Genomic DNA, 9,428 nt, shown 5'->3' on the forward strand with positions numbered 1-9,428 from the left:
ACATATGGGAAAGTATAGAGCGTTGATCTTTGTGGGCTTATAGAGATACAGAGTCAGGAGGGATTTATTCATTTTATGTTAAGCCAAGAGAAAATCAGTCATCTTGATTGTAGTCAAATTGGCATCAGTGAGTTTGAATCCTGTGATACCAGAATTTATACCGCAGCCAGTGCTTCAATGTAAAATCTAACCATGACTGTAGCTATAAAACATCTGAATTTCACGCAGAGAGAATCTATTGTGCCGTAGCATTTTGACAGTAAACTCCCACAGAGTCTCCCACTTGTAATTAAAGCATCTTATAGCAAAGACGTGACCATTGCAGACTCTGATCTCTGGTTTTGTGGCCCCCGTGGATAAAAAAATTGACACTTTGTTCTCAAGTTGGCCGTTCCACTGAATAACAAGTCTCTGTAGCACTATATCTGTTTGTTTACTGCTGGTTCACTGTGTCTCTGAGACTCTGCGCTGCCTCTATGCTGTCATCCAAACCCTAAACACATATCACTACTGTTTACCATCTGGTGCCAGTAGAGATGTTTGCTTTCAACTATCCCCCCCCACATACAGCACGACCATCAGGAAAGTATATACAGTGTAAGCTGCCAAGAGCTGGCTTTGATTATGATGGCGTGCATTAAAGACAAATCAGAAACATTTTAGCCACGCAAGCAAATTGGCTCCAGGGATCAGTCGGTCCAAGACTTTAATCCAGGCTGAATTATCTCAGCAACTGTTCAATGGATTACAAATATTCATGGTCCCCAGAGGATGATACTGACTTTGGTGTCCCCCCTGACGTTTACTTTAGTGCCGCCATCAGTTCAACCACATCTGGTTCTGAGTAAAACATCTAGACAACTATTGGATGGAGTGCAATAAAATGTGGTGCAGAATTCATGTTCCTGCCAGGATGAATTGTAATAACCAGCCTAAGGGAGTAACTAGTTAGATGTAATTAAATTACAAAATAAATGTATTTTTAATCAGTTGCAGTTACTGAGAAAAATTGCGGTTACTAATTAATATGTTGGCGATTACAAAAGGCCTTCTTGTGGTAGTATAACTCCAGATATTTTTCAGCTTTATTGCCAAGTTTAAAGCATTTGTTAGAAAGGTAGCCTAATCAAAAAGTAATCGAATGTAATACGTTACATTACTTTGATTAAGTGATTAAAATAGTTACATTACTCATTACATGTTAAAAAGGTAACTAGTCATCTAACCTACTGCATTTCAAATGCACTGATTTAAATATTGACATATTGTGAATATTGTGTATTGTCATACACCTATGACAGCAGACATTACACCTGTTTAACATCAACATGTCAGCATTGGCATTGTGAGCATGCTAGCATGTTGATGTTAGCATTTAGCTTAAAGCACCTAAATACAGCTTCAGTGAGCCGTTAGCATGGCTGTTAGCTTAGTCTGTTCAATGGATATATCTGCTGATATTCCATATTTTGTCAACAAATCCTATGAAGAGACCAAAACCAACATTTTCTTGCCATCCAAAGCCTGATATCACTTCTTTGGTCGTAGATAGATGGATTTGCGAAACTCGTGAGCTGCTTCAAAATATTCTTGCATCTCTGTTTATAGTGTCACAGTGCTGTGGTTAAGGTCTGGCCAGGTTTAGGCATAAAACATACTTGGAAAAAGATATTGTTTGGGTTAAAATGATCACTTGAAACATGGAATATGTAATGTGTGACTTATTGTAAATCTGGGGTTACCATCCAGACACCACCCACTTATTTCTCTGTGCCACAGACCAAAAAAACGATTAAAAACACATCAGTGAGCCACGCCGCTGCACAGGGTGACATGTGCCTTCATTAGCGTGAATGTTGGCACTGTAGTTTATTTTGAGTCAGTCCCACAAACACGTCCTGCTGCTGTAAATACTCACGAGAGTGCCAAATGTGTGCTAATCCACAGCTCCTGTTTGACTAACATTTGCAAAAGAAAACAAACTACAGTGCCTGGCTATTTTAGGAAATTACTGAGCCTCGATAAAGCTATGTATACATGCATCATTTCTAAAGATTTCCTAGTTCAGTAGGAACAAATGGGCTTGGTGCTGATGCCTCTGACAGGGTGGGGAGAGAGACGGATTAATACAGTTGGTTTTGTTTTTTTCAATATAGATTAACACCAGATTTATTATTTGAAAATTAAGAGCCACAAGAAGGCATTGAAATAAACTGAAGTTTAAGAGAGGACACCATCCATTGACTGAAATAAATAATCCATAGATTTGCTGCATTGTATTTATGTAATCAATCCGGCAGACATTCCAGTGTCTGTTTTCCTCTCTTTCCTCTCACCCACACCTGCCCCCTATTTCTCTCCCGTTGCATCTCCTGACATTTGGAGGGGAACAGATGGAGATTGTGGCCGGGTCGGTCAAGCCAGAGGCAGCAAAGGAGATGGGATTTTTGTAACACCAGGGGCCCGGTGAAGGGTACAACGAATGGCCAGCTGCCCCCTGTCTCCCCCTGATGCGCACCCAGGCGCTGGGCCGGTGACCCAGTCAGCGCAGAGCCTCTCGGCCTATTCACTCCTTATCTGCCCCCGCTAAGTTCCTCATATCAAGAGACCTTTTCAGCCTCCATATATATCACAGATCTCCAGCCTGTCTTCCCCAGCGTGTGCTTTTCACACCGCTGAGCCACAGTACCCTGCGCTGCACCGAGTTCTCGTTATACCATCACGACTCTTGACAGCAATTATCTAACCCAGACAATGCTGATACATGTGAGTGGATGTGTCTGGCTGCTTAGGTTGAAGTGCACTAAAGCAATCAGTTCTTACTTTGTCTTGTCATCTTGCAGTAATTACAATTTCCTTCATATTTCTATCTAATTAGGCCTTCTCCTTTGCCCTTTAACTGTGCAATCTGTGGGAGTCTGAGAGACGGGGTGCAAATTGAGCATCTGTATGGAGGCTCTTGTTACCAGAGCAGTAACCCAGACAGATGTTATGATGCCCTGTGTATGTTTGGCGTATATACTCAAGAGATTGGTATAGAAGAAGGAGCAGAAAAAGGACGTCTGCAGAGCCAAGCTGTTCTCCCTGACATACTCACCCCAAGTTGCGTTTGCGTCCTGTCACCTTGGAAACTTGGTCTCAGCTCAACTTGGCGAGCCTTAAATCGCTTTCCACTCATGCGGCTGGTGCTGTGAATGTGGCTCTGTTTCGATCAGCCTCCCCCTCCTGCTGCATTGTCTCACACAGTGGTCGAGAGCAGCCTTCTTTTCTCAGGGTACGGAGGAGCTTTGCGGGGCTCCTTCACTTTCTTTGTGTGCTCGGAGGGTCCGTGGTGTGGGTACGGAGGAGGCTTGCGACCTCTGCGACCCTGTGCTGTTGATGGTTTCGCTGTGGCTGCAGGAGCAGAGCACACCTGTGAACGTCCTGCTGAGGATGCTTGCCTCTCTCTGTCAGGGTTGGACACAGTTTGAGTCTCTGAGTCGGTGGGTGGGCTGCTGGCAGACGGAGGCTGGGTCGATGATGGAGTGAGCAGACCAGCAGATGGGTGGTCACTTTGTGGGGTCTGATGAGACCCCACTTTATTCTCTATGATGACAGAAGGGCTAAGAGTGGGGGGCGGGTGAGGCTTTGGAGACAGAGGGGAGACCGGGCTGACCCTGATGGAGGAGGAGGGCCCAGGTGAGTGAGGCTGAGAACCAGGGCTGTTAGGGTGATGGAGGTTCACTGTTAGAGGGGAGACACCAGGAGTGGGAGGCCGAACAGGGAGGCTTCTTTGGGGAGACAAAGTAACATCATGGAAGGTGAGGCTTTGAGGGGGATTAGATGAAGAGAGATTACTGTTGCACTGCAGCGGCCCACCTTGTCTGGGAGAAGACCCCAGACTGCTGGTGAACCGGAGAGTTCGACTTCTCTCTGATGAAAGCCCGGAGGTTAGCGGGCCCAGCAGCACATTCGGTGGAGACTGGCTCCTGCCATGATGATCTCTCCTAAGGCTGCCAGATGAGTCTGTGGTTCCTGGCTGGTCTTCAGGCTGTGAGGGCCTCCGGTGGGTGCTGCCTACAGTCACTTCGCTGGAGCTGGAACCTGAACTGGAGCTGCTGTCGCTGGGAGGGTTGGCGCTGTCTCCTCTTTCAGTCCCCTGCTGGTCCTCCGCATTCAGATCAATGGATGAAGTTAAATAGTCAATCTGCTGCACCACCTGTGATGGATAAATACATACAGTATGATGATGAATAAAAAGAATAGAGGTAATTGGAAAAAGGGGCACTCCACTGATTTTACACATGAGAATCCATAAACTAATCATGAGGAGTACTTTCACCAGTTGCATAACATCTCCTGTGGCTCTAACAGGAACTTTTTAACAGAGAGCTCTACAAACTGGAGGTGTGGAGTTTGGAAGATGTGGATGTTTATCAGGCACAGAAGGTCTAATGAAAGTCTATATTGAATTGCATTATGGGAAATGTAGGTTCCAGTGTTACTGGAGCTCAGGGACTAAAAGTCTGAATATCTCGACCTCTGCTGTTTCGATTCTTACAAGCACCATACTAAATTGCCTGTGTGCCCCCAGGGAAGACATGAAATGTATTATTTTTATTGTTGTTTAATCTGCTGATTTTTTTTCTCTCTAAATAATTGTCAGAAAAAAGGTGTTAGAAAATCGTAAAAAACGTTGGTATTTCCCAAGGCCCAAGGTGACATCTGCAAATTGCTTTTTCTTTTGGTGCTATCAACACTTTGAAACCAAAGAACATTCAATTCACAACCATATAAAAGAGAGAAAAACAGCAAATCCTCATAATTTGTGACCTTGCTCTGGGAAATATCTTTAATAATGAACTTTACATACTTAACTTATAATTAAGGAGCTGGTGCCAGAGAATATTTGACATTTTGTCAAAATATTTTTAATAGCTCAATAGAGTAACTAATGATGTCAAAACTTCGAGTACCTTGTGGCCACTTTTGTGTTATTCTTTGAATAGTAGTACAGTGGTGAAAGGAAATGAGAGGAGAGATCCAACATGCCACAAAGCTCTCCCGACAGGTTTAAACCGGGGACACTTTGAGTACAAATCTGAGGTACTTGTACATTACTTGAGTATTCTATTTTCACACCTACATTTTACCTCTACTACAGTTCAGAGGGAAATAACCCATATTAACCAGGTAAGCCCAATTCAGCTCAACAATCTCTTCTACAAGGAAGACCTGGCCAAGAGAGCAGCACATGAAAAGTTACAGCCAAACAACCACACGATAAAAAACATAAAAGATCTACAGTAACATGTATAAATATTAAAACACCTACACACAATGACATGACCCAACCGACTCATTCATCCTTGAGCTTTAAAATCAGGCAGAGAGACCAATTCATGTAGTTTCAAATCATTTTGAAGGTTATTCAGCAGATTAATCAGTGAGGAAAATAATCATTAGTTAATAGTTTAAAATGAGCTCCACCTCAACCAAGTAAAGTAAAATCATGCTTTTACATTAATGCATGAGTAACAAGAATTAATAATATTTATTGGTATAACTGTACAGTACTTTCACTTTTAATACTTTAGGTGCATTTTCCTTATTGTACTTACTTCCTTTCACTCAAGTGATATCTCCAATGGAGGACTTTTCTTGTGGTGGAGTATTTTTACAGTGTTGTATTAGTACTTTTATTTAAGCAAATGATGATGAACACTTCCTCCACCACTGCTCAGTCATCTCTAATAAAATAGGTGATAACATACAAAACAAACCATGGCACTGTGGCCTTTATATAGTAAGGGCAATACTCAAAGTTTGCATAATTCTATTTTCTGCATTTACTACCTGCATCTATAATTTGGAGCATTTCAGACAGGAGTGGATTCTCACCAGGTGTACAGCTCCAATCTGTAAGTATGTCACACGAGCTACAACCTAGTGCAAAAAAAAAATGTGTAAGCTAAATTTAGGTGGGTTTCCCTTCTAATACCTACAGTAAAAAGCACACTATACAGTATATCATATACAGGCATACATGCATTTATTTGAATCATTTAAACCAGTGGAGAGCATGTAGCACATGAGTGTCTGCATGACACACATACACATAATTGCTTAACACACACACACATGCACATGTACAGTGATGGAGGCAGGAGCGATTGTAGAAAATTACACTGGGGAAAATGTTTGACCTATCTCTCCACCTGCTCTACGTGCACAGATAAATCCTCGGCCCCTGCTGGAACAGATGAATTATTGTTTTGTTCTGTGTGTGCAACAACATCCTTGCTGATGTCAAAAGATGACCTGGTTTGTCTTTTTTTATCATTATTTTTTTTAATGCTGAAGCTTTTTGGGCGAGGCAAAATCTCATATTACTTTGAAGTACAGCGTGTATATGCACATCAAGTGACTCTGGGCAGGTGCTGCTTGTTAATGTCAGATATCAGAGGAGATAAAAGAGCAGAGGAGGACCCTGGTTTCATCTGCTGCTCCCAAGAGTGTTTATTAAAAACGGTGTTTTTTGACCTCTCAGGTCTTCACATATGCTGCCGAGAGACGTTTGTTGTAGAGATCAGTCATGCAAGTTTTATTAAACTCTTTCAGTTTAACTCTGCTGTTGGTTTGCTTTAAGTTCTGAGTCACAGAGCAGTTTTTGATCTGTCAAAATCCCTTAGCAGAAGATCACTACCATATTCATGCGTCAGCTTGCTTTTGTGATGTCTTTTTTTTCTCTGAGACAGAGGTCTTTATTGTTGCTTTAATATTTGTGTCTAAATGTTTTTAAAGGCTCACTCCAGTTCCTTTTTATAGCGGCTATTGATTATTAAATATAACTGAGGGTTGCTTCTCATGCAACAGAATGATAAAACAGGGCTTTGAAATAAATATGCGACCAAAGTCTTCTCTGGTGCCTTATCTTCCTTTGATCTGTCGTCTCTGTTGTGAAAATTTGGGATTTTCTATCACAGTGTCTTCTTGCTCTCCCTCTCTTCCTGTCCCTTTTCTTTTTGTGTGCAGCCTATATGCTCTTTCATCAGTGTTATATTAATACTGTCACACTAAAACCTCGCAGCCAGGATGATGAGGTTAGTACCTCGAGTTTAGCCGCGACCCCGTAGATGCAGATCAAATGCCAAGAGGCGAGATTTACGTGTCACTTTTACTGGATGAGGAATACGAGGCAGAGATGCTCAGACATAAATGGATTATAAAACGCTATCCAGCTGTGCCTAGAGCAGCATCTGTCCATGAGGAGGGAGAGTGGAGGAAGATGAGAGGGGATGTTAGAGGAGGAAAGACAGAATGGGAGATGCAGAGAGAAAGGCGACTGCTTTGCCTGATGTCACATCTCAGCAGCCTCTGAATGCATCATGCAAATGGAGCATAACTATTGTCTCATTCACCTCTATGAAAATGTACGCGTGGATTGAGCACGAGAGGCGCACACGTTTGCAGACAGACGAGTTGCAGAAACAGTTTGCAGACTGTAGTGGATTCATCCAACCCTGCTGCTGACTTTTTAATGCATGTTAAATTCTGCTGAGGATGTGCATTTTCAGCCTGCATTGTTATCTGTGGGAGCCCTCAAGGTTTTATAGCATAAGCATGAACATTTCCTGCGTTAATGTGATTAATGTGAGAGGATGCAGTGACTTCTCTGCTCCTGTTCTGAACTGATTTGTTTCTCTTGTGAGTCCAGGAAAGACACAACTGTGAGGGTGAAATGTTACGCAGAATCAACAACAAAAAAAAATCATTACCTCTTTCATTTCCTGGTGGACGTCCCTCAGTGCTGTCAGAACCTGCTCCAGGTTGCTCACCACCCGTTTAATCTGGTTTCGAACCACCTTCCTGCTGCAGCCTGATTCCTTCCTCTGTGATTCCCCTTCAATGGTCGGCCTGTATTGAACCCATGTCTGGTTCTGGCCCGGGGACGCAATACACTCCAAGCTTGGTCTAGTTTTCCTGGGGCCTCGTAAAGTTGTGGTGCAGCCCAGGCCTTTCTGAGGAACCTCTGTGGAGAAGATGACTCCATTGAGGGGCCCGTTAAAACCCTCCACAGGTGGTTCCCTCAGGTCTCTCTGACTCTGGGAGTTCCTGCTCTGTTGTTTGATGTAGCTGATGCTGGAGGTGAAGGCATGCTGTCTTTCTATTAGTCCCTGAGTGTCTGAGCTCACCCAGCTGGATGAATGGAGGTCTCTCTTGCGGTGGGTGGTACTGCTGGCGTAGTCCCACACCTTCCCCCTCCTGTGCTCCATCTCCACCACAACAGGCACCTTACAGTTTGGCTCCTTGATGAGAAGTGCAGGAACAGGAGGGGGTCTCACTAGTGGCCCGTATTTCCTGACTGAGGTGCTTGTCCCGTCATTCTGCGACTGAAGGGTGCTGCTGTGGTTCCTGACAAAGGTGTGGTTGTCCTGGGCAGATGTGGAGCTGTTGCTCAGCCCCTGCGGCACATCCCCTGCACTGCTTTGTGTGCTGGAGTCCAGCTCTGGAGACTGGTTCCACCTGGCAGGGCTGTCCTCCCTCTGCTTCCCCAGACTCCCTGGCAGGATGTGGTGCCCCCGCAGCACCACTGGCAGCATCCTCGCCATCCCCACACCATTGCAGCGAACCTCCCCCTTCTTCGCCCGGTCCTTTCCCTGGATGGAGAAGAAGCTGATTCCTTTGGCTTTCTCCAGCGGGGTCAGGTTGTTGTGGGCCTCCGAGTTGGATTTGTACGGTCCATTGAGCCCCAGGTCACTGCTGTGGTGAGGCTTCAGACTATTGCGCAGCCAGGGGATGAAGTGAGGGGCGTGGGGCTTGAAGCCTTTCTGCTCCCCAGGCGCTGGAGCCCTGCTGTCAGAGAACATGGTGATGGATGATGTCCAGCAGCCTCACAGAAAGAAGAAGGAGCAGAAGAGGAACAGGAGGACTCCTGAGACACAGAGAGCTTCCTCCTCTTTTTCCATGAATCCCCTCCTGCCTTTGCCATTAACATAGACTCAATCCGCTCTATCTTTAGTCTCTTTTCCCCTTCCCTCTTTCTCTCTGACTCCGTCTTCAAAACTTTTATCTGCTTTTTCCCCTCCTCATCTCAGATCCCACCCACCCGATCCCCTTTTCCTGCTGAAGCCTGTTTCTGATTTTATCGCCCTGCCTTTCCCCCCTCTTCTTCTGCCTCTCCTCCCACTGTCCTCCCTGCTGGATTGCTCTTGAGCCCCTCACCCCCTCACTGGGCCGGCCTTGGAGATGCCAAGGGCCTCTCTGTCTCCGTCTTCTCTCTGTGCCTGCCTGCGTCTCACTGGCTCAGTAGCAGTGGAGGCTTCCTGTCTCTACATCTCTCCCTCTCTCTCTCCCCCACACTGCGCTGCGCTGCCTCCTATCCTCGCTCTTTCTTCCTCCCACTCCCTCTCACTGCTCTAACTCCCTTTCTCTATTTCCCTCTTCTC

At 44.9% G+C, this 9,428-nt stretch overlaps 1 protein-coding gene across 1 annotated transcript; it reads right to left on the reverse strand.

Annotated features, from left to right (window-relative positions):
- Positions 1–3,103: 3,103 nt before the first annotated feature.
- On the reverse strand, positions 3,104–9,056 carry LOC126396753 (uncharacterized). The gene is made up of 2 exons (XM_050055034.1): positions 7,758–9,056; positions 3,104–4,198 (listed from the first exon to the last, which is right to left on the reverse strand). Exons 1-2 carry the CDS (start codon positions 8,847–8,849, stop codon positions 3,239–3,241), a joined length of 2,052 nt encoding a protein of 683 aa, XP_049910991.1. The 5' UTR covers positions 8,850–9,056; the 3' UTR covers positions 3,104–3,238.
- Positions 9,057–9,428: the final 372 nt, after the last annotated feature.

Source organism: Epinephelus moara, chromosome 10 (genome assembly GCF_006386435.1).
Source record: "Epinephelus moara isolate mb chromosome 10, YSFRI_EMoa_1.0, whole genome shotgun sequence".
In the NCBI taxonomy this organism is placed as follows: Eukaryota; Metazoa; Chordata; class Actinopteri; order Perciformes; family Serranidae; genus Epinephelus; species Epinephelus moara.

What these genes read in the sequence shown, in the direction of transcription:
- LOC126396753 (XM_050055034.1), bottom strand. Translation starts at nt 8,849, where the DNA reads ATGTTCTCTGACAGCAGGGCTCCAGCGCCTGGGGAGCAGAAAGGCTTC. An exon ending in TCCACCAGGAAATGAAAGAG is followed by an intron (nt 4,199 to 7,757) that starts GTAATGATTTTT and finishes TATCCATCACAG; the next exon opens with GTGGTGCAGCAGATTGACTA.